Source organism: Salvelinus fontinalis, unplaced genomic scaffold (assembly GCF_029448725.1).
Source record: "Salvelinus fontinalis isolate EN_2023a unplaced genomic scaffold, ASM2944872v1 scaffold_0020, whole genome shotgun sequence".
Classification (NCBI taxonomy): domain Eukaryota; kingdom Metazoa; phylum Chordata; class Actinopteri; order Salmoniformes; family Salmonidae; genus Salvelinus; species Salvelinus fontinalis.
The window spans coordinates 709,640-734,432 of record NW_026600229.1 but is presented as its reverse complement, the minus strand read 5'-3'; the positions used below and the strand labels follow the sequence as shown (position 1 = coordinate 734,432).

General features: G+C 49.1%; 1 protein-coding gene across 1 annotated transcript; it reads right to left on the bottom strand.

Moving 5' to 3' along the window:
* Nucleotides 1–16,206: 16,206 nt before the first annotated feature.
* Nucleotides 16,207–18,372, bottom strand: LOC129842165 (chromo domain-containing protein cec-1-like). Its single transcript, XM_055910587.1, has 2 exons — nt 18,072–18,372; nt 16,207–16,790 (listed from the first exon to the last, which is right to left on the bottom strand). The coding sequence occupies exons 1-2, from the start codon at nt 18,191–18,193 to the stop codon at nt 16,394–16,396; spliced, it is 519 nt and encodes a 172-aa protein (XP_055766562.1). The 5' UTR covers nt 18,194–18,372; the 3' UTR covers nt 16,207–16,393.
* Nucleotides 18,373–24,793: the final 6,421 nt, after the last annotated feature.

Here is a 24,793-nt window from a genome sequence, read left to right as displayed (position 1 = left end):
CTGACCTGTTACAGAAGAAGGTGTCCCTTCAGGCAACTATGACCCCAGTTGACCTGTTACAGAGGAAGGTGTCCCCTCAGCCAAATGTGACCCCAGCTGACCTGTTACAGAGGAAGGTGTCCCCTCAGCCAACTATGACCCCAGCTGACCTGTTACAGAAGAAGGTGTCCCTTCAGGCAACTGTGACCCCAGCTGACCTGTTACAGAGGAAGGTGTCCCTTCAGCCAACTATGACCCCAGCTGACCTGTTCCGAAGGAAGGTGTCCCCTCAGCCAACTATGACCCCAGCTGACCTGTTACAGAAGAAGGTGTCCCTTCAGGCAACTATGACCCCAGCTGACCTGTTACAAAGGAAGGTGTCCCTTCAGGCAACTATGACCCCAGCTGACCTGTTACAAAGGAAGGTGTCCCTTCAGGCAACTGTGACCCCAGCTGACCTGTTACAGAGGAAGGTGTCCCTTCAGGCAACTATGACCCCAGCTGACCTGTTACAGAGGAAGGTGTCCCTTCAGCCAACTATGACCCCAGCTGACCTGTTACAGAGGAAGGTGTCCCTTCAGGCAACTGTGACCCCAGCTGACCTGTTACAGAGGAAGGTGTCCCTTCAGGCAACTATGACCCCAGCTGACCTGTTACAGAGGAAGGTGTCCCCTCAGCCAACTATGACCCCAGCTGACCTGTTACAAAGGAAGGTGTCCCCTTCAGGCAACTCCCTCCAACGTCCCAATTGGCTCCCTTTTTGGGAGAGTAAACAGGGCACTATAAAGGAACAGGGGGCCATTTAGGACTCAGCCCTCACTATAAAGGAATAGGGGGCCATTCAGGACTCAGCCCTCACTATAAAGGAACAGGGGGCCATTCAGGACTCAGTCCTCACTATAAAGGAACAGGGGGCCATTCAGGACTCAGCCCTCACTATAAAGGAACAGGGGGCCATTTAGGACTCAGCCCTCACTATAAAGGAACAGGGGGCCATTTAGGACCCAGCCCTCACTATAATGGAACAGGGGGCCATTTAGGACCCAGCCCTCACTATAAAGGAACAGGGGGCCATTTAGGACTCAGCCCTCACTATAAAGGAACAGGGGGCCATTTAGGACCCAGCCCTCACTATAAAGGAATAGGGGGCCATTCAGGACTCAGCCCTCACTATAAAGGTACAGGGGGCCATTTAGGACCCAGCCCTCACTATAAAGGAACAGGGGGCCATTTAGGACTCAGCCCTCACTACAATGGAACAGGGGGCCATTCAGGACACAGCCCTCGCTATAAAGGAACAGGGGGCCATTTAGGACTCAGCCCTCACTATAAAGGAACAGGGGGCCATTTAGGACTCAGCCCTCACTATAAAGGAACAGGGGGCCATTCAGGACTCAGCCCTCACTATAAAGGAACAGGGGGCCATTTAGGACTCAGCCCTCACTATAAAAGAACAGGGGGCCATTTAGGACTCAGCCCTCACTATAAAGGAACAGGGGGCCCTTCAGGACTCAGCCCTCACTATAAAGGAACAGGGGGCCATTTAGGACTCAGCCCTCACTATAAAGGAACAGGGGGCCATTTAGGACTCAGCCCTCACTATAAAGGAACAGGGGGCCATTTAGGACTCAGCCCTCACTATAAAGGAACAGGGGGCCATTCAGGACTCAGCCCTCACTATAAAGGAACAGGGGGCCATTCAGGACTCAGCCCTCACTATAAAGGAACAGGGGGCCATTTAGGACTCACTATATAGGCTGAGCTCTGCCTTCCATCGATCAACGGAATCTTCATCAAGGAGGATAAAAGACTTGATTTTATTATCAATCACAGACACAACAACAGATTAAAGAGGAGATGGTGTGTCTGTCTGTCTCTCTGTGTGTGTGTGTGTGTGTGTGTGTGTGTGTGTGTGTGTGTGTGTGTGTGTGTGTGTCTGTCTGTCTGTCTGTCTGTCTGTCTTTCTGTCTGTCTGTCTGTCTGTCTGTCTGTCTGTCTGTCTGTCTGTGTGCGTGCGTGCGTGCGTGCGTGTGAGGAGATGGGTGTGCCAGGTCTGGCGGACGTTAGGCTAGCGTAGCACCCAGAACTAATCAGAGATCAGAGAGACAGGAAGAGAAGAGCAATGCCACCCTGTTCAGAGGACCACAGAGACAGAGAGGGCAATGCCACCCTGTTCAGAGGACCACAGAGACAGAGAGGGCAATGCCACCCTGTTCAGAGGACCACAGAGACAGAGAGGGCGATTCCACCCTGTTCAGAGGACCACAGAGACAGAGAGGGCAATGCCACCCTGTTCAGAGGACCACAGAGACAGAGAGGGCAATGTCACCCTGTTCAGAGGACCACAGAGACAGAGAGGGCAATGCCACCCTGCTCAGAGGACCACAGAGACAGAGAGGGCAATGCCACCCTGTTCAGAGGACCACAGAGACAGAGAGGGCAATGCCACCCTGTTCAGAGGACCACAGAGACAGAGAGGGCAATGCCACCCTGTTCAGAGGATCACAGAGACAGAGAGGGCAATGCCAGGAGAAAGGGGAGAGGGGACGAGAGAGGGGAGAGGGGTAGAGAGAAGGGTGTGGGTAGAGGGTTAGAGAGTGGGGTGTGGGGAGGAGAAAGGGGAGAGGGGAGAGGAGAAAGTTGTGAGGGGTTAGATCGGAGAGGGGTTAAGGTAGAGGGGAGAGGTGAGAGGGGAGGCGAGAGGAGGAGAGTGCAGAGAGAGGGGTGATGGGTGAGGGGAGAGGGCAGAGAGAGGGGTGAGGGGAGAGAGGGAACAGGGCAAAGAGAGGGGAGAGGACAGAGGGGGTGAGGGGAGAGGGGAGGGGAGAAAGATGGGAGAGAGAGGGGTTAGGGGAGACTGTGAGGGGAGAGGGGAGAGGTGAGGGGAGAAAGAGGGGAGAGAGAGGGGTTAGGGGAGACTGTGAGGGGAGAGGGGAGAGGTGAGGGGAGAAAGAGGGGAGAGAGAGGGGTTAGGGGAGACTGTGAGGGGAGAGGGGAGAGGCGAGAGGGCAGATGGGAGAGAGAGGGGTTAGGGGAGACTGTGAGGGGAGAGGGTGAGGGGAGAGGGGGGAGGGGGGAGGGAAAATAGAGGGGTTAGGGGAGAGGGGTTTATGGGAGAGGGGAGGGCAGAGAGAGGGGTGAGGGGAGAGGGGGAGAGAGAGGGGTTAGGGGAGACTGTGAGGGGAGAGGGTGAGGGGAGAGGGGGGAGGGGGGAGGGAAAATAGAGGGGTTAGGGGAGAGGGGTTTATGGGAGAGGGGAGGGCAGAGAGAGGGGTGAGGGGAGAGGGGAGAGAGAGAGTTTAGGGGAGACTGTGAGGGGAGAGGGGTGAGGGGAGAGGGGAGGGCAGAGATAGGGGTGAGGGGAGAGGGGAGGGCAGAGAGAGGTTTATGGGAGAGGGGAGGGCAGAGAGAGGGGTGAGGGGAGACTGTGAGGGGTTTATGGGAGAGGGGAGGGCAGAGATAAGGGTGAGGGGAGAGGGGAGAGAGAGGGGTTAGGGGAGAGAGGTTTATGGGAGAGGGGAGGGCAGAGAGAGGGGTGAGGGGAGAGGGGAGAGAGAGGGTTTAGGGGAGAGGGGTTTATGGGAGAGGGGAGGGCAGAGAGAGGGATGAGGGGAGAGGGGAGAGAGAGGGTTTAGGGGAGACTGTGAGGGGAGAGGGGTGAGGGGAGAGGGGAGGGCAGAGAGAGGGGTGAGGGGAGAGGGGAGAGAGAGGGTTTAGGGGAGAGGGGTTTATGGGAGAGGGGAGGGCAGAGAGAGGGGTGAGGGGAGAGGGGAGAGAGAGGGGTTAGGGGAGAGAGGTTTATGGGAGAGGGGAGGGCAGAGAGAGGGGTGAGGGGAGAGGGGAGAGAGAGGGGCTAGGGGAGACTGTGAGGGGTTTATGGGAGAGGGGAGGGCAGAGAGAGGGGTGAGGGGAGAGGGGAGAGAGAGGGGTTAGGGGAGAGAGGTTTATGGGAGAGGGGAGGGCAGAGAGAGGGGTGAGGGGAGAGGGGAGAGAGAGGGGTTAGGGGAGACTGTGAGGGGTTTATGGGAGAGGGGAGGGCAGAGAGAGGGGTGAGGGGAGAGGGGAGAGAGAGGGGTTAGGGGAGAGAGGTTTATGGGAGAGGGGAGGGCAGAGAGAGGGGTGAGGGGAGAGGGGAGAGAGAGGGGTTAGGGGAGACTGTGAGGGGTTTATGGGAGAGGGGAGGGCAGAGAGAGGGGTGAGGGGAGAGGGGAGAGTCCTCAGGTGTCTTTCTGAACAGTCAGACAGGAAGTCAGTCAGCAGGTATCAAAACTGGAGGTTCAATAGAGGACAATGAACAACTTGATTGTCATGGTGGAGACTGATCACACTCTAGCTCAAAGCCAGAGGTCTCTCTCCTCTCTTTCTCTCCCTCCCTCTCTTCCCTCTTTCTCTCCCCTCTTACTCTCCCCTCTTTCTCTCCCTCGCTGCCCTCTCTATTTCCCTCTCCCCTCTTTCTCTCCCCTCTTTCTCTCCCTCGCTCTCTCTCCATCTCTCTCTGCCTCCTTGAAAACACATTCAGCTTGGATCAGCAAGCAGGAACAAGAGCCATTGAAGTTGTGAAGTGGAGGTCCTGAATGGTCTCAGTCACAAGCCAGGTGGCCGGGTAGTGAGGCGCTGGGTGGTGGCCGGGTAGTGAGGCGCTGGGTGGTGGCCGGGTAGTGAGGCGCTGGGTGGTGGCCGGGTAGTGAGGCGCTGGGTGGTGGCCGGGTAGTGAGGCGCTGGGTGGTGGCCGGGTAGTGAGGCGCTGGGTGGTGGCCGGGTAGTGAGGCGCTGGGTGGTGGCCGGGTAGTGAGGCGCTGGGTGGTGGCCGGGTAGTGAGGCGCTGGGTGGTGGCCGGGTAGTGAGGCGCTGGGTGGTGGCCGGGTAGTGAGGCGCTGGGTGGTGGCCGGGTAGTGAGGCGCTGGGTGGTGGATGATCTCATGGCAGCTATATTTTGCACAGGGCTTGATTAATGAGCTTTAAAATGGCTGTTTCCCCTCTTCCCAAAATACACCACCAGGTGATTGAGCGATGAACCATGGCCCAAATGGCACGGAGGGCAGGAAGGGGGTGAGATGTGGAGGGGTGGTATGGTGTAGCATTCCTCTCCGAGGGGTAGCAGGAAGGAGGTGAGATGTGGAGGGGTGGTATGGTGTAGCATTCCTCTCCGAAGGGTAGCTGGAAGGGGGCGAGATGTGGAGGGGTGGTATGGTGTAGCATTCCTCTCCGAGGGGTAGCAGGAAGGAGGTGAGATGTGGAGGGGTAGTATGGTGTAGCTTTCCTCTCCGAGGGGTAGCAGGAAGGGGGTGAGATGGGGATGCATCCATATGGCACCCTATTCTATTTACAGTAGAGGAGGATGGTATGGCTCTAGTACTATTCCCTTTACAGTAGAGGAGGCTCTAGTACTATTCCCTTTACAGTAGAGGAGGCTGGTATGGCTCTAGTACTATTACCTTTACAGTAGAGGAGGATGGTATGGCTCTAGTACTATTCCCTTTACAGTAGAGGAGGCTCTAGTACTATTCCCTTTACAGTAGAGGAGGCTGGTAAGGCTCTAGTACTATTCCCTTTACAGTAGAGGAGGCTGGTATGGCTCTAGTATTATTCCCTTTACAGTAGAGGAGGCTGTTATTGCTCTAGTACTATTCCCTTTACAGTAGAGGAGGCTCTGGTACTATTCCCTTTACAGTAGAGGAGGCTCTAGTACTATTCCCTTTACAGTAGAGGAGGCTCCAGTACTATTCCCTTTACAGTAGAGGAGGCTGGTATGGCTCTAGTACTATTCCCTTTACAGTAGAGGAGGCTGGTATGGCTCTAGTACTATTCCCTTTACAGTAGAGGAGGCTCTAGTACTATTCCCTTTACAGTAGAGGAGGCTCTAGTAATATTCTCTTTACAGTAGAGGAGGCTCTAGTACTATTCCCTTTACAGTAGAGGAGGTTGGTAAGGCTCTAGTACTATTCCATTTACAGTAGAGGAGGCTGGTAATGGCTCTAGTACTATTCCCTTTACAGTAGAGGAGGCTCTAGTACTATTCCCTTTACAGTAGAGGAGGCTGGTATGGCTCTAGTACTATTCCCTTTACAGTAGAGGAGGCTCTAGTACTATTCCCTTTACAGTAGAGGAGGCTGGTATGGCTCTAGTACTATTCCCTTTACAGTAGAGGAGGCTCTAGTACTATTCCCTTTACAGTAGGGGAGGCTGGTATTGCTCTAGTACTATCCCCTTTACAGTAGAGGAGGCCGGTATGACTCTAGTACTATTCCCTTTACAGTAGAGGAGGCTCTAGTACTATTCCCTTTACAGTAGAGGAGGCTGGTATTGCTCTAGTACTATTCCCTTTACAGTAGAGGAGGCTCTAGTACTATTCCCTGTACAGTAGAGGAGGCTGGTATTGCTCTAGCACTATTCCCTTTACAGTAGAGGATGCTATAGTACTATTCCCTTTACAGTAGAGGAGGCTGGTATTGCTCTAGTACTATTCCCTTTACAGTAGAGGAGGCTCTAGTACTATTCCCTGTACAGTAGAGGAGGCTGGTATTGCTCTAATACTATTCCCTTTACAGTAGAGGAGGCTGGTATGGCTCTAGTACTATTCCCTTTACAGTAGAGGATGCTCTAGTACTATTCCCTTTACAGTATTGGAGGCTGGTATGGCTCTAGTACTATTCCCTTTACAGTAGAGGATGCTCTAGTACTATTCCCTTTACAGTAGGGGAGGCTGGTATGGCTCTAGTACTATTCTCTTTACAGTAGAGGAGGCTGGTATGACTCTAGTAGTATTCCCTTTACAGTACAGGAGGCTGCTATGGCTCTAGTACTATTCCCTTTACAGTAGAGGAGGCTCTAGTACTATTCCCTTTACAGTAGGGGAGGCTGGTATGGCTCTAGTACTATTCCCTTTACAGTAGAGGAGGCTGGTATTGCTCTAGTACTATTCCCTTTACAGTAGAGGAGGCTCTAGTACTATTCCCTTTACAGTAGAGGAGGCTCTAGTACTATTCCCTTTACAGTAGAGGAGGCTCTAGTACTATTCCCTTTACAGTAGAGGAGGCTCTAGTACTATTCTCTTTACAGTAGAGGAGGCTCTAGTACTATTCCCGTTACAGTAGAGGAGGCTGGTATGGCTCTAGGTCTATTCCCGTTACAGTAGAGGAGGCTGGTATGGCTCTAGGTCTATTCCCTTTACAGTAGAGGAGGCTGGTATTGCTCTAGTACTATTCCCTTTACAGTAGAGGAGGCTGGTATGGCTCTAGTACTATTCCCTTTACAGTAGAGGATGCTCTAGTACTATTCCCTTTACAGTAGAGGAGGCTCTAGTACTATTCCCTTTACAGTAGAGGAGGCTGGTATGGCTCTAGTACTATTCCCTTTACAGTAGAGGAGGCTGGTATGGCACGAGTACTATTCCCTTTACAGTAGAGGAGGCTCTAGTACTATTCCCTTTACAGTAGAGGAGGCTCTAGTACTATTCCCTTTACAGTAGAGGAGGCTGGTATGGCTCTAGTACTATCCCCTTTACAGTAGAGGAGGCTGGTATGGCTCTAGTACAATTCAATTTACAGTAGAGGAGGCTCTAGTACTATTCCCTTTACAGTAGAGGTGGCTGGTATTGCTCTAGTACTATTCCCTTTACAGTAGAGGAGGCTCTAGTACTATTCCCTTTACAGTAGAGGAGGCTCTAGTAATATTCTCTTTACAGTAGAGGAGGCTCTAGTACTATTCCCTTTACAGTAGAGGAGGTTGGTAAGGCTCTAGTACTATTCCATTTACAGTAGAGGAGGCTGGTAATGGCTCTAGTACTATTCCTTTACAGTAGAGGAGGCTCTAGTACAATTCCCTTTACAGTAGAGGAGGCTGGTATGGCTCTAGTACTATTCCCTTTACAGTAGAGGAGGTTCTAGTACTATTCCCTTTACAGTAGAGGAGGCTGGTAAGGCTCTAGTACTATACTCTTTACAGTAGAGGAGGCTGGTATGGCTCTAGTACTATTCCCTTTACAGTAGAGGATGCTCTAGTACTATTCCCTTTACAGTAGAGGAGGCTGGTATGGCTCTAGTACTATTCCCTTTACAGTAGAGGAGGCTGGTATGGCTCTAGTACTATTCCCTTTACAGTAGAGGAGGCTCTAGTACTATTCCCTTTACAGTAGAGGAGGCTCTAGTAATATTCTCTTTACAGTAGAGGAGGCTCTAGTACTATTCCCTTTACAGTAGAGGAGGTTGGTAAGGCTCTAGTACTATTCCATTTACAGTAGAGGAGGCTGGTAATGGCTCTAGTACTATTCCCTTTACAGTAGAGGAGGCTCTAGTACTATTCCCTTTACAGTAGAGGAGGCTGGTATGGCTCTAGTACTATTCCCTTTACAGTAGAGGAGGTTCTAGTACTATTCCCTTTACAGTAGAGGAGGCTGGTAAGGCTCTAATACTATACTCTTTACAGTAGAGGAGGCTGGTATGGCTCTAGTACTATTCCCTTTACAGTAGAGGATGCTCTAGTACTATTCCCTTTACAGTAGAGGAGGCTCTAGTACTATTCCATTTACAGTAGAGGAGGCTGGTATGGCTCTAGTACTATTCCCTTTACAGTAGAGGAGGCTGGTATGGCTCTAGTACTATACCCTTTACAGTAGAGGGGGCTCTAGTGCTATTCCCTTTACAGTAGGGGAGGCTGGTATTGCTCTAATACTATTCCCTTTACAGTAGAGGATGCTCTAGTACTATTCCCTTTACAGTAGAGGAGGCTCTAGTACTATTCCCTTTACAGTAGAGGAGGCTGGTATGGCTCTAGTACTATCCCCTTTACAGTAGAGGAGGCCGGTATGGCTCTAGTACTATTCCCTTTACAGTAGAGGAGGCTGGTACGGCTCTAGTACTATTCCCTTTACAGTAGAGGAGGCTCTAGTACTATTCCCTTTACAGTAGAGGAGGCTGGTATTGCTCTAGTACTATTCCCTTTACAGTAGAGGAGGCTCTAGTACTATTCCCTGTACAGTAGAGGAGGCTGGTATTGCTCTAGCACTATTCCCTTTACAGTAGAGGATGCTATAGTACTATTCCCTTTACAGTAGAGGAGGCTGGTTTTGCTCTAGTACTATTCCCTTTACAGTAGAGGAGGCTCTAGTACTATTCCCTGTACAGTAGAGGAGGCTGGTATTGCTCTAATACTATTCCCTTTACAGTAGAGGAGGCTGGTATGGCTCTAGTACTATTCCCTTTACAGTAGAGGATGCTCTAGTACTATTCCCTTTACAGTATTGGAGGCTGGTATGGCTCTAGTACTATTCCCTTTACAGTAGAGGATGCTCTAGTACTATTCCCGTTACAGTAGATGAGGCTGGTATGGCTCTAGGTCTATTCCCTTTACAGTAGAGGAGGCTGGTATTGCTCTAGTACTATTCCCTTTACAGTAGAGGAGGCTGGTATGGCTCTAGTACTATTCCCTTTACAGTAGAGGATGCTCTAGTACTATTCCCTTTACAGTAGAGGAGGCTCTAGTACTATTCCCTTTACAGTAGAGGAGGCTGGTATGGCTCTAGTACTATTCCCTTTACAGTAGAGGAGGCTGGTATGGCTCTAGTACTATTCCCTTTACAGTAGAGGAGGCTCTAGTACTATTCCCTTTACAGTAGAGGAGGCTCTAGTACTATTCCCTTTACAGTAGAGGAGGCTGGTATGGCTCTAGTACTATCCCCTTTACAGTAGAGGAGGCTGGTATGGCTCTAGTACAATTCAATTTACAGTAGAGGAGGCTCTAGTACTATTCCCTTTACAGTAGAGGTGGCTGGTATTGCTCTAGTACTATTCCCTTTACAGTAGAGGAGGCTCTAGTACTATTCCCTGTACAGTAGAGGAGGCTGGTATTGCTCTAGTACTATTCCCTTTACAGTAGAGGATGCTATAGTACTATTCCCTTTACAGTAGAGGAGGCTGGTATTGCTCTAATACTATTCCCTTTACAGTAGAGGAGGCTGGTATGGCTCTAGTACTATTCCCTTTACAGTAGAGGATGCTCTAGTACTATTCCCTTTACAGTATTGGAGGCTGGTATGGCTCTAGTACTATTCCCTTTACAGTAGAGGATGCTCTAGTACTATTCCCTTTACAGTAGGGGAGGCTGGTATGGCTCTAGTACTATTCTCTTTACAGTAGAGGAGGCTGGTATGACTCTAGTAGTATTCCCTTTACAGTACAGGAGGCTGGTATGGCTCTAGTACTATTCCCTTTACAGTAGAGGAGGCTCTAGTACTATTCCCTTTACAGTAGGGGAGGCTGGTATGGCTCTAGTACTATTCCCTTTACAGTAGAGGAGGCTGGTATGGCTCTAGTACTATTCCCTTTACAGCAGAGGAGGCTGGTATTGCTCTAGGACTATTCCCTTTACAGTAGAGGAGGCTCTAGTACTATTCCCTTTACAGTAGAGGAGGCTCTAGTACTATTCCCTTTACAGTAGAGGAGGCTCTAGTACTATTCCCTTTACAGTAGAGGAGGCTCTAGTACTATTATCTTTACAGTAGAGGAGGCTCTAGTACTATTCCCGTTACAGTAGAGGAGGCTGGTATGGCTCTAGGTCTATTCCCTTTACAGTAGAGGAGGCTGGTACGGCTCTAGTACTATTCCCTTTACAGTAGAGGATGCTCTAGTACTATTCCCTTTACAGTAGAGGAGGCTCTAGTACTATTCCCTTTACAGTAGAGGAGGCTGGTATGGCTCTAGTACTATTCCCTTTACAGTAGAGGAGGCTGGTATGGCTCTAGTACTATTCCCTTTACAGTAGAGGAGGCTCTAGTACTATTCCCTTTACAGTAGAGGAGGCTCTAGTACTATTCCCTTTACAGTAGAGGAGGCTCTAGTACTATTCCCTTTACAGTAGAGGAGGCTGGTAAGGCTCTAGTACTATACTCTTTACAGTAGAGGAGGCTGGTATGGCTCTAGTACTATTCCCTTTACAGTAGAGGATGCTCTAGTACTATTCCCTTTACAGTAGAGGAGGCTGGTATGGCTCTAGTACTATTCCCTTTACAGTAGAGGAGGCTGGTATGGCTCTAGTACTATTCCCTTTACAGTAGAGGAGGCTCTAGTACTATTCCCTTTACAGTAGAGGAGGCTCTAGTAATATTCTCTTTACAGTAGAGGAGGCTCTAGTACTATTCCCTTTACAGTAGAGGAGGTTGGTAAGGCTCTAGTACTATTCCATTTACAGTAGAGGAGGCTGGTAATGGTTCTAGTACTATTCCCTTTACAGTAGAGGAGGCTCTAGTACTATTCCCTTTACAGTAGAGGAGGCTGGTATGGCTCTAGTACTATTCCCTTTACAGTAGAGGAGGTTCTAGTACTATTCCCTTTACAGTAGAGGAGGCTGGTAAGGCTCTAATACTATACTCTTTACAGTAGAGGAGGCTGGTATGGCTCTAGTACTATTCCCTTTACAGTAGAGGATGCTCTAGTACTATTCCCTTTACAGTAGAGGAGGCTCTAGTACTATTCCATTTACAGTAGAGGAGGCTGGTATGGCTCTAGTACTATTCCCTTTACAGTAGAGGAGGCTGGTATGGCTCTAGTACTATACCCTTTACAGTAGAGGGGGCTCTAGTGCTATTCCCTTTACAGTAGGGGAGGCTGGTATTGCTCTAATACTATTCCCTTTACAGTAGAGGATGCTCTAGTACTATTCCCTTTACAGTAGAGGAGGCTCTAGTACTATTCCCTTTACAGTAGAGGAGGCTGGTATGGCTCTAGTACTATTCCCTTTACAGTAGAGGAGGCTGGTATGGCTCTAGTACTATTTCCTTTACAGTAGAGGAGGCTGGTATGGCTCTAGTACTATTCCCTTTACAGTAGAGGAGGCTCTAGTACTATTCCCTTTACAGTAGAGGAGGCTGGTATTGCTCTAGTACTATTCCCTTTACAGTAGAGGAGGCTCTAGTACTATTCCCTGTACAGTAGAGGAGGCTGGTATTGCTCTAGCACTATTCCCTTTACAGTAGAGGAGGTTCTAGTACTATTCCCTTTACAGTAGAGGAGGCTGGTAAGGCTCTAATACTATACTCTTTACAGTAGAGGAGGCTGGTATGGCTCTAGTACTATTCCCTTTACAGTAGAGGATGCTCTAGTACTATTCCCTTTACAGTAGAGGAGGCTCTAGTACTATTCCATTTACAGTAGAGGAGGCTGGTATGGCTCTAGTACTATTCCCTTTACAGTAGAGGAGGCTGGTATGGCTCTAGTACTATACCCTTTACAGTAGAGGGGGCTCTAGTGCTATTCCCTTTACAGTAGGGGAGGCTGGTATTGCTCTAATACTATTCCCTTTACAGTAGAGGATGCTCTAGTACTATTCCCTTTACAGTAGAGGAGGCTCTAGTACTATTCCCTTTACAGTAGAGGAGGCTGGTATGGCTCTAGTACTATTCCCTTTACAGTAGAGGAGGCTGGTATGGCTCTAGTACTATTTCCTTTACAGTAGAGGAGGCTGGTATGGCTCTAGTACTATTCCCTTTACAGTAGAGGAGGCTCTAGTACTATTCCCTTTACAGTAGAGGAGGCTGGTATTGCTCTAGTACTATTCCCTTTACAGTAGAGGAGGCTCTAGTACTATTCCCTGTACAGTAGAGGAGGCTGGTATTGCTCTAGCACTATTCCCTTTACAGTAGAGGATGCTATAGTACTATTCCCTTTACAGTAGAGGAGGCTGGTATTGCTCTAGTACTATTCCCTTTACAGTAGAGGAGGCTCTAGTACTATTCCCTGTACAGTAGAGGAGGCTGGTATTGCTCTAATACTATTCCCTTTACAGTAGAGGAGGCTGGTATGGCTCTAGTACTATTCCCTTTACAGTAGAGGATGCTCTAGTACTATTCCCTTTACAGTATTGGAGGCTGGTATGGCTCTAGTACTATTCCCTTTACAGTAGAGGATGCTCTAGTACTATTCCCTTTACAGTAGGGGAGGCTGGTATGGCTCTAGTACTATTCTCTTTACAGTAGAGGAGGCTGGTATGACTCTAGTAGTATTCCCTTTACAGTACAGGAGGCTGCTATGGCTCTAGTACTATTCCCTTTACAGTAGAGGAGGCTGGTATTGCTCTAGTACTATTCCCTTTACAGTAGAGGAGGCTCTAGTACTATTCCCTTTACAGTAGAGGAGGCTCTAGTACTATTCCCTTTACAGTAGAGGAGGCTCTAGTACTATTCCCTTTACAGTAGAGGAGGCTCTAGTACTATTCTCTTTACAGTAGACCAGGCTCTAGTACTATTCCCGTTACAGTAGAGGAGGCTGGTATGGCTCTAGGTCTATTCCCTTTACAGTAGAGGAGGCTGGTATTGCTCTAGTACTATTCCCTTTACAGTAGAGGAGGCTGGTATGGCTCTAGTACTATTCCCTTTACAGTAGAGGATGCTCTAGTACTATTCCCTTTACAGTAGAGGAGGCTCTAGTACTATTCCCTTTACAGTAGAGGAGGCTGGTATGGCTCTAGTACTATTCCCTTTACAGTAGAGGAGGCTGGTATGGCTCTAGTACTATTCCCTTTACAGTAGAGGAGGCTCTAGTACTATTCCCTTTACAGTAGAGGAGGCTCTAGTACTATTCCCTTTACAGTAGAGGAGGCTGGTATGGCTCTAGTACTATCCCCTTTACAGTAGAGGAGGCTGGTATGGCTCTAGTACAATTCAATTTACAGTAGAGGAGGCTCTAGTACTATTCCCTTTACAGTAGAGGTGGCTGGTATTGCTCTAGTACTATTCCCTTTACAGTAGAGGAGGCTCTAGTACTATTCCCTGTACAGTAGAGGAGGCTGGTATTGCTCTAGTACTATTCCCTTTACAGTAGAGGATGCTATAGTACTATTCCCTTTACAGTAGAGGAGGCTGGTATTGCTCTAATACTATTCCCTTTACAGTAGAGGAGGCTGGTATGGCTCTAGTACTATTCCCTTTACAGTAGAGGATGCTCTAGTACTATTCCCTTTACAGTATTGGAGGCTGGTATGGCTCTAGTACTATTCCCTTTACAGTAGAGGATGCTCTAGTACTATTCCCTTTACAGTAGGGGAGGCTGGTATGGCTCTAGTACTATTCTCTTTACAGTAGAGGAGGCTGGTATGACTCTAGTAGTATTCCCTTTACAGTACAGGAGGCTGGTATGGCTCTAGTACTATTCCCTTTACAGTAGAGGAGGCTCTAGTACTATTCCCTTTACAGTAGGGGAGGCTGGTATGGCTCTAGTACTATTCCCTTTACAGTAGAGGAGGCTGGTATGGCTCTAGTACTATTCCCTTTACAGTAGAGGAGGCTGGTATTGCTCTAGTACTATTCCCTTTACAGTAGAGGAGGCTCTAGTACTATTCCCTTTACAGTAGAGGAGGCTCTAGTACTATTCCCTTTACAGTAGAGGAGGCTCTAGTACTATTCCCTTTACAGTAGAGGAGGCTCTAGTACTATTATCTTTACAGTAGAGGAGGCTCTAGTACTATTCCCGTTACAGTAGAGGAGGCTGGTATGGCTCTAGGTCTATTCCCTTTACAGTAGAGGAGGCTGGTATTGCTCTAGTACTATTCCCTTTACAGTAGAGGAGGCTGGTACGGCTCTAGTACTATTCCCTTTACAGTAGAGGATGCTCTAGTACTATTCCCTTTACAGTAGAGGTGGCTGGTATTGCTCTAGTACTATTCCCTTTACAGTAGAGGAGGCTCTAGTACTATTCCCTGTACAGTAGAGGAGGCTGGTATTGCTCTAGTACTATTCCCTTTACAGTAGAGGATGCTATAGTACTATTCCCTTTACAGTAGAGGAGGCTGGTATTGCTCTAATACTATTCCCTTTACAGTAGAGGAGGCTGGTATGGCTCTAGTACTATTCCCTTTACAGTAGAGGATGCTCTAGTACTATTCCCTTTACAGTATTGGAGGCTGGTATGGCTCTAGTACTATTCCCTTTACAGTAGAGGATGCTCTAGTACTATTCCCTTTACAGTAGGGGAGGCTGGTATGGCTCTAGTACTATTCTCTTTACAGTAGAGGAGGCTGGTATGACTCTAGTAGTATTCCCTTTACAGTACAGGAGGCTGGTATGGCTCTAGTACTATTCCCTTTACAGTAGAGGAGGCTCTAGTACTATTCCCTTTACAGTAGGGGAGGCTGGTATGGCTCTAGTACTATTCCCTTTACAGTAGAGGAGGCTGGTATGGCTCTAGTACTATTCCCTTTACAGTAGAGGAGGCTGGTATTGCTCTAGTACTATTCCCTTTACAGTAGAGGAGGCTCTAGTACTATTCCCTTTACAGTAGAGGAGGCTCTAGTACTATTCCCTTTACAGTAGAGGAGGCTCTAGTACTATTCCCTTTACAGTAGAGGAGGCTCTAGTACTATTATCTTTACAGTAGAGGAGGCTCTAGTACTATTCCCGTTACAGTAGAGGAGGCTGGTATGGCTCTAGGTCTATTCCCTTTACAGTAGAGGAGGCTGGTATTGCTCTAGTACTATTCCCTTTACAGTAGAGGAGGCTGGTACGGCTCTAGTACTATTCCCTTTACAGTAGAGGATGCTCTAGTACTATTCCCTTTACAGTAGAGGAGGCTCTAGTACTATTCCCTTTACAGTAGAGGAGGCTGGTATGGCTCTAGTACTATTCCCTTTACAGTAGAGGAGGCTGGTATGGCTCTAGTACTATTCCCTTTACAGTAGAGGAGGCTCTAGTACTATTCCCTTTACAGTAGAGGAGGCTCTAGTACTATTCCCTTTACAGTAGAGGAGGCTCTAGTACTATTCCCTTTACAGTAGAGGAGGATCTAGTACTATGCTCTTTACAGTAGAGGAGACTCTAGTACTATTCCCTTTACAGTAGAGGAGGCTGGTAAGAATCTAGTACTATTCCCTTTACAGTAGAGGAGGCTGGTAAGGCTCTAGTACTATTCCCTTTACAGTAGAGGAGGCTGGTATGGCTCTAGTACTATTCCCTTTACAGTAGAGGATGCTCTAGTACTATTCCCTTTACAGTAAAGGAGGCTCTAGTATTATTCCCTTTACAGTAGAGGAGGCTGGTATGGCTCTAGTACTATTCCCTTTACAGTAGGGGAGGCTGGTATTGCTCTAGTACTATCCCCTTTACAGTAGAGGAGGCTGGTATGGCTATAGTACTATTCCCTTTACAGTAGAGGTGTCAGGGTTGTGTGAGGGGAATGTTTGGAGTCAAACGCAGGAAGCAGGTCTGAGCGAAAACCACAGAGTCTTTACTCAAAATATATGCACAATTCCATAAAATGGAAAGAAACAAATACGAACACGTATCGAAATCAACACCTAACGTACAAACAATCACGGACAAACATCAATGAAAGACAGAGTGGTTAAATAGGGAACATGATGGGGGGAATTGATACCAGGTGTGTACAATACAGACAAAACAAAACGAAACTGAAAAATAGATCGATGGTGACTAGAAAGCCGGCGACGTCGACCGCCGAACACCACCCGAACAAGGAGAAGGGCCGACCTCGGCGGAAGTCGTGACAGTACCCCTCCCCTGACGCGCGGCTCCAGCAGCGCGACGACCCCGGCCTCGGGGACGACCCGGAGGGCGAGGCGCAGGGCGATCCGGGTGGAGACGGTGAAACTCTTGTAGCATGGATGGATCTAGAATGTCCTCCACCGGTACCCAGCTTCTCTCCTCCGGACCGTACCCCTCCCACTCCACGAGGTACTGAAGGCCCCTCGCCCGACGTCTAGAATCCATGATGGCCCTTACGGTATACGCCGGGACCCCCTCGATGTCAAGAGGGGGCGGAGGGACCTCCCGCACCTCAGACTGCTGGAGCGGACCAGCCACCACCGGCCTGAGGAGAGACACATGGAACGAGGAATTAATACGATAATCAGGGGGGAGTTGTAACCTATAACAAACCTCGTTCAGTCTCCTCAGGACTTTAAATGGCCCCACAAACCGCGGACCCAGCTTCCGGCAGGGCAGGTGAAGGGGCAGGTTTCGGGTCGAGAGCCAGACCCGGTCCCCCGGTGCATACACCGGGGCCTCACTGCGGTGGCGGTCGGCACTCGCCTTTTGTCTCCTGATAGCCCGTTGTAACCGCACATGGGCAGCGTTCCAAGTCTCTTCTGAGTGCCGAAACCATTCATCCACCGCAGGAGCCTCAATCTGGCTCTGATGCCATGGTGCCAGGACCGGCTGGTAACCTAGCACACACTGAAACGGTGATAGGTTGGTAGAAGAGTGGCGGAGGGAGTTTTGGGCCATCTCCGCCCAGGGGATGTAAGCTGCCCACTCCCCCGGCCGGTCCTGGCAATAGGACCTCAGAAACCTACCCACATCCTGGTTTACTCTTTCCACCTGCCCGTTACTCTCGGGGTGGAAACCTGAGGTAAGGCTGACCGAGATCCCCAGGCGTTCCATAAACGCCCTCCAAACTCTAGATGTAAATTGGGGACCCCGATCAGAAACTATATCCTCAGGCACCCCGTAGTGCCGGAATACATGGGTAAACAGAGCCTCCGCAGTTTGTAGAGCCGTAGGGAGACCGGGCAAAGGAAGAAGACGGCAGGACTTAGAAAACCGATCCACAACGACCAGGATCGTGGTGTTACCCCGCGATGGGGGAAGATCCGTCACGAAATCCACCGATAGGTGTGACCATGGTCGCTGTGGAACGGGAAGGGGTAGTAATTTCCCTCTGGGCAGATGTCTAGGTGCCTTGCACTGTGCACATACCGAACAGGAGGAAACATAAACCCGCACGTCCTTAGCTAAAGTGGGCCACCAGTACTTCCCAGAAAGGCAGCGCACCGTCCGACCGATACCAGGATGACCAGAGGAGGGTGACGTATGAGCCCAACAGATCAAACGATCGCGAACATCAAACGGAACATACATACGCCCAACTGGACAGTCAGGTGGAATGGGCTCTGAACGTGACGCCCGTTCGATGTCCGCGTCCACCTCCCATACCACCGGTGCCACCAGGCGAGAGGCTGGAATGAGGGGAGTGGGATCTGAGGACCTCTCCTCTGTATCATACAGTCGGGACAGTGCATCTGCCTTAACGTTCTGGGAACCTGGTTTGTAGGAAAGGGTGAAATCAAAACGGGTGAAAAACATGGCCCACCTTGCCTGGCGAGGGTTCATTCTCCTCGCCGCCCGGATGTATTCCAGATTGCGGTGGTCAGTCCAAATGAGAAAAGGGTGTCTTGCCCCCTCAAGCCAATGTCTCCACGCTTTCAGAGCCATGACAACAGCCAGCAACTCCCGGTCCCCCACATCATAGTTTCGCTCCGCCGGGCTGAGCTTCTTCGAAAAGAATGCACAGGGGCGGAGTTTTAGTGGCGTACCCGAGCGCTGAGACAGCACAGCCCCTATCCCCGCCTCGGACGCGTCCACCTCAACTATGAATGCTAAGGAAGGATCAGGATGCGCCAGCACGGGAGCTGAGGTAACGGTGGTCCCGTGTGGCTCAGTTGGTAGAGCATGGCGCTTGCAACGCCAGGGTTGTGGGTTCATTTCCCACGGGGGGACCAGGGTTCAATTCCCACGGGGGGACCAGGATGAATATGTATGAACTTTCCCATTTGTAAGTCGCTCTGGATAAGAGCGTCTGCTAAATGACGTAAATGTAAATGACGTAAATGTAAACAGAGCCTTCAGGTGACCAAACGCCCTGTCCGCTCCAGCCGTCCACTGCAGTCGCACCGGTCCTCCCTTCAGCAGTGAGGTAATGGGAGCCGCTACCTGACCAAAACCCCGGATAAATCTCCGGTAGTAGTTGGCAAACCCTAAAAACCGCTGCACTTCCTTTACCGTGGTTGGAGTCGGCCAATTACGCACGGCTGAAATGCGGTCATTCTCCATCTCTACCCCTGACTCAGAAAAGCGGTACCCTAGGAAGGAGATGGACTGTTGGAAGAACAGACATTTCTCAGCCTTGACATACAGGTCATGCTCCAACAGTCGACCAAGCACCCTGCGCACTAGGGACACATGCTCGGCGCGTGTAGCGGAGTATATCAGAATGTCATCGATATACACCACTACACCCTGCCCGTGCAGGTCCCTGAAAATCTCATCCACAAAGGATTGGAAGACTGATGGAGCATTCATTAACCCGTACGGCATGACTCGGTACTCATAATGCCCAGAAGTGGTGCTAAAAGCTGTCTTCCACTCATCTCCCTTCTTGATACGCACCAGGTTGTAAGCGCTCCTGAGGTCCAATTTTGTGAAGAAGCGCGCCCCGTGTAATGACTCGGTCATACTCGCTATAAGTGGTAGCGGGTAACTGTATTTTACTGTGATCTTATTTAATCCGCGATAATCAATACACGGGCGCAAACCTCCATCCTTCTTCTTCACAAAAAAGAAACTCGAGGAGACAGGTGAGATGGAAGGCCGAATGTATCCCTGTCCCAGAGATTCGGTGACATATGTCTCCATAGCCACTGTCTCCTCCTGTGACAGTGGATACACGTGACTCCTGGGAAGTTTAGCGTCTACCAAGAGATCTATCACACAATCCCCCGGTCGATGGGGTGGTAATTGAGTCGCCTTCTTTTTACAGAAGGCGAGTGCCAAATCGGCATATTCGGGAGGAATGTGCATAGTGGAAACCTGGTTTGGACTCTCCACCGTAGTAGCACCTAAGGAAACACCTACACACCTCCCTGAACACTGACAGGACCATCCCTTGAGAGCCCTCTGTTGCCATGAAATAATCGGATCATGAGAGGCCAACCAGGGAAGACCCAACACAACAGGAAACGCAGGAGAGTCAATCAGAAAGAGACAAATTCTCTCCTCGTGATCCTCCCGCGTTCTCATAACGATGGGCACTGTGACCTCCCCAACCAGCCCCGACCCCAAAGGACGACTATCTAAGGCATGTACAGGGAAGGGAACATCAACCGGAATAATAGGGATCCCTAAGCTATGAGCCAAAGAGCGGTCAATAAAGTTCCCAGCTGCGCCTGAATCTACTAGCGCCTTATGCTGGGAATGTGGGGAAAACCCAGGAAATTCTATAGATAACCACATGAGGGCAACAGAAGGCTCTGGGTGAGTTATGTGCCTACTCACCTGAGATGACCCATCAGTGCTCCGCCTGCTACCTCGACTCCCAGGAGAAACACCCCAGCACCGGACAGCAGTGTGCCCTCTACGTCCACAGTTAGTACATGGAGTGGTTCCCCCTCCGGTCTCCCTCCTAGAAGCCCCTCCCAACTCCATAGGGGTTGGATCCAAGGAGCTGTGTTCTGGAATGGGCGGACCCCGATCTAGACGCCCGCGGGAAGCTAACAGGTTATCCAGCCGGATAGATAAATCTACCAGCTGGTCCAGGTTGAGAGTGGTGTCCCTGCAGGCTAGCTCCCTACGAACGTCCTCTCGTAGACTACACCTATAATGATCGATCAGGGCCCGCTCATTCCATCCCGCACCAGCGGCCAGAGTACGGAAGTCCAAAGCGAAATCTTGGGCGCTCCTCATCCCCTGCCTGAGATGGAACAATCGCTCTCCCGCCGCTCTCCCCTCAGGTGGATGGTCAAACACTGCCCGGAAGCGGCGAGAGAAGTCATCATAATCATCCAGAGTAGATCCCTCTCTTCCCCATATGGCGTTGGCCCACTCCAGGGCTTTACCAGTCAGACAGGAGATGAGAGCGCCCACCCTCTCGTGTCCCGACGGGGACGGATGAACAGATGCCAGGTATAACTCTAGCTGTAGAAGGAAACCCTGACACCCGGCCGCTGTTCCGTCATACGCTCCCGGAAGCGAGAGCCGAATTCCACTGGTTCCGACCAGTGGAGGGATGGATGGTGGTGTAGGTAGAGGTGCTGGTGTTGGTGCTGGGGTTGGTGCTGGGTTCTGATTTACCGGGAGACCTCCTCTCTCCCATCTATCCATAGTCTGCAGCACGCGATCCATGGCTGTCCCTAACCTATGCAACATAGTTGCGTGCTGTTGCACCTGCTCCTCTACTGGGAGAGAAGGGCTGGCTGCGCCTGCTGACTCCATTTGAAATAGGTCCGTGATTCTGTCAGGGTTGTGTGAGGAGAATGTTTGGAGTCAAACGCAGGAAGCAGGTCTGAGCGAAAACCACAGAGTCTTTACTCAAAATATATGCACAATTCCATAAAATGGAAAGAAACAAATACGAACACGTATCGAAATCAACACCTAACGTACAAACAATCACGGACAAACATCAATGAAAGACAGAGTGGTTAAATAGGGAACATGATGGGGGGAATTGATACCAGGTGTGTACAATACAGACAAAACAAAACGAAACTGAAAAATAGATCGATGGTGACTAGAAAGCCGGCGACGTCGACCGCCGAACACCACCCGAACAAGGAGAAGGGCCGACCTCGGCGGAAGTCGTGACAAGAGGAGGCTTTAGTACTATTCCCTTTACAGTAGAGGAGGCTGGTATTGCTCTAGTACTATTCCCTTTACAGTAGAGGAGGCTCTAGTACTATTCCCTGTACAGTAGAGGAGGCTGGTATTGCTCTAGTACTATTCCCTTTACAGTAGAGGATGCTATAGTACTATTCCCTTTACAGTAGAGGAGGCTGGTATTGCTCTAATACTATTCCCTTTACAGTAGAGGATGCTCTAGTACTATTCCCTTTACAGTAGGGGAGGCTGGTATGGCTCTAGTACTATTCTCTTTACAGTAGAGGAGGCTGGTATGACTCTAGTAGTATTCCCTTTACAGTACAGGAGGCTGGTATGGCTCTAGTACTATTCCCTTTACAGTAGAGGAGGCTCTAGTACTATTCCCTTTACAGTAGGGGAGGCTGGTATGGCTCTAGTACTATTCCCTTTACAGTAGAGGAGGCTGGTATGGCTCTAGTACTATTCCCTTTACAGTAGAGGAGGCTGGTATTGCTCTAGTACTATTCCCTTTACAGTAGAGGAGGCTCTAGTACTATTCCCTTTACAGTAGAGGAGGCTCTAGTACTATTCCCTTTACAGTAGAGGAGGCTCTAGTACTATTCCCTTTACAGTAGAGGAAGCTCTAGTACTATTCTCTTTACAGTAGAGGAGGCTCTAGTACTATTCCCGTTACAGTAGAGGAGGCTGGTATGGCTCTAGGTCTATTCCCTTTACAGTAGAGGAGGCTGGTATTGCTCTAGTACTATTCCCTTTACAGTAGAGGAGGCTGGTATGGCTCTAGTACTATTCCCTTTACAGTAGAGGATGCTCTAGTACTATTCCCTTTACAGTAGAGGAGGCTCCAGTACTATTCCCTTTACAGTAGAGGAGGCTGGTATGGCTCTAGTACTATTCCCTTTACAGTAGAGGAGGCTGGTATGGCTCTAGTACTATTCCCTTTACAGTAGAGGAGGCTCTAGTACTATTCCCTTTACAGTAGAGGAGGCTCTAGTACTTTCCCTTTACAGTAGAGGAGGCTCTAGTACTATTCCCTTTACAGTAGAGGAGGATCTAATACTATTCTCTTTACAGTATAGGAGGCTCTAGTACTATTCCCTTTACAGTAGAGGAGGCTGGTAAGAATCTAGTACTATTCCCTTTACAGTAGAGGAGGCTGGTAAGGCTCTAGTACTATTCCCTTTACAGTAGAGGAGGCTGGTATGGCTCTAGTACTATTCCATTTACAGTAGAGGATGCTCTAGTACTATTCCATTTACAGTAAAGGAGGCTCTAGTATTATTCCCTTTACAGTAGAGGAGGCTGGTATGGCTCTAGTACCATTCCCTTTACAGTAGAGGAGGCTGGTTTGGCTCTAGTACTATTCCCTTTACAGTAGAGGAGGCTCTAGTACTATTCCCTTTACAGTAGAGGAAGCTCTAGTACTATTCCCTTTACAGTAGAGGAGAATGGTATTGCTCTAGTACTATTCCCTTTACAGTAGAGGAGGCTCTAGTACTATTCCCTTTACAGTAGAGGAGGCTGGTATTGCTCTAGTACTATTCCCTTTACAGTAGAGGAGGCTCTAGTACTATTCCCTTTACAGTAGACGAGGCTGGTTTTGCTCTAATACTATTCCCTTTACAGTAGAGGAGGCTGGTATGGCTCTAGTGCTATTCCCTTTACAGTAGAGGATGCTCTAGTACTATTCCCTTTACAGTAGGGGAGGCTGGTATGGCTCTAGTACTATTCCCTTTACAGTAGTGGAGGCTGGTATGGCTCTAGTACTATTCTCTTTACAGTAGAGGAGGCTGGTATGGCTCTAGTAGTATTCCCTTTACAGTAGAGGAGGCTGGTATGGCTCTAGTACTATTCCCTTTACAGTACAGGAGGCTCTAGTACTATTCCCTTTACAGTAGGGGTGGCTGGTATGGCTCTAATACTATTCCCTTTACAGTAGAGGAGGCTGGTATGGCTCTAGTACTATTCCCTTTACAGTAGAGGAGGCTGGTATTGCTCCTGTACTATTCCCTTTACAGTAGAGGAGGCTCTAGTACTATTCCCTTTACAGTAGAGGAGGCTCTAGTACTATTCCCTTTACAGTAGAGGAGGCCATAGTACTATTCCCTTTACAGTAGAGGATGCTCTAGTACTATTCCCTTTACAGTAGAGGAGGCTCTAGTACTATTCCCTTTACAGTAGAGGAGGCTGGTATGGCTCTAGTACTATTCCCTTTAGAGTAGAGGAGGCTGGTATGGCTCTAGTACTATTCCCTTTACAGTAAAGGAGGCTCTAGTACTATTCCCTTTACAGTAGAGGAGGCTCTAGTACTATTCCCTTTACAGTAGAGGAGGCTCTAGTACTATTCTCTTTACAGTTGAGGAGGCTCTAGTACTATTCCCTTTACAGTAGAGGAGGCTGGTAAGGCTATTGTACTATTGCCTTTACAGTAGAGGAGGCTGGTTTGGCTCTAGTACTATTCCCTTTACAGTAGATGAGGCTCTAGTACTATTTCCTTTACAGTAGAGGAGGCTCCAGTACTATTCCCTTTACAGTAGAGGAGGCTGGTATGGCTCTAGTACTATTTCCTTTACAGTAGAGGAGGCTGGTATGGCTCTAGTACTATTCCCTTTACAGTAGAGGAGGCTCTAGTACTATTCCCTTTACAGTAGGGGAGGCTGGTATTGCTCTAATACTATTCCCTTTACAGTAGAGGAGGCTGTAATCGCTCTAGTACTATCCCCTTTACAGTAGAGGAGGCTGGTATGGCTCTAGTACTATTCCCTTTACAGTAGAGGAGGCTCTAGTAATTGTCCCTTCACAGTAGAGGAGGCTGGTATAGCTCTAGTACTATTCCCTTTACAGTAGAGGAGGCTCTAGTACTATTCCCTTTACAGTAGAGGAGGCTGGTATTGCTCTAGTACTATTCCCTTTACAGTAGAGGAGGCTCTAGTACTATTCCCTTTACAGTAGAGGAGGCTGGTATTGCTCTAATACTATTCCCTTTACAGTAGAGGAGGCTGGTATGGCTCTAGTACTATTCCCTTTACAGTAGAGGATGCTCTAGTACTATTCCCTTTACAGTAGGGGAGGCTGGTATGGCTCTAGTACTATTCCCTTTACAGTAGTGGAGGCTGGTATGGCTCTAGTACTATTCTCTTTACAGTAGAGGAGGCTGGTATGGCACGAGTAGTATTCCCTTTACAGTAGAGGAGGCTGGTATGGCTGTAGTACTATTCCCTTTACAGTAGAGGAGGCTCTAGTACTATTCCCTTTACAGTAGGGGAGGCTGGTATGGCTCTAGTACTATTCCCTTTACAGTAGAGGGGGCTGGTATTGCTCTAGTACTATTCCCTTTACAGTATAGGAGGCTCTAGTACTATTCCCTTTACAGTAGAGGAGGCTCTAGTACTATTCCCTTTACAGTAGAGGAGGCTCTAGTACTATTCCCTTTACAGTAGA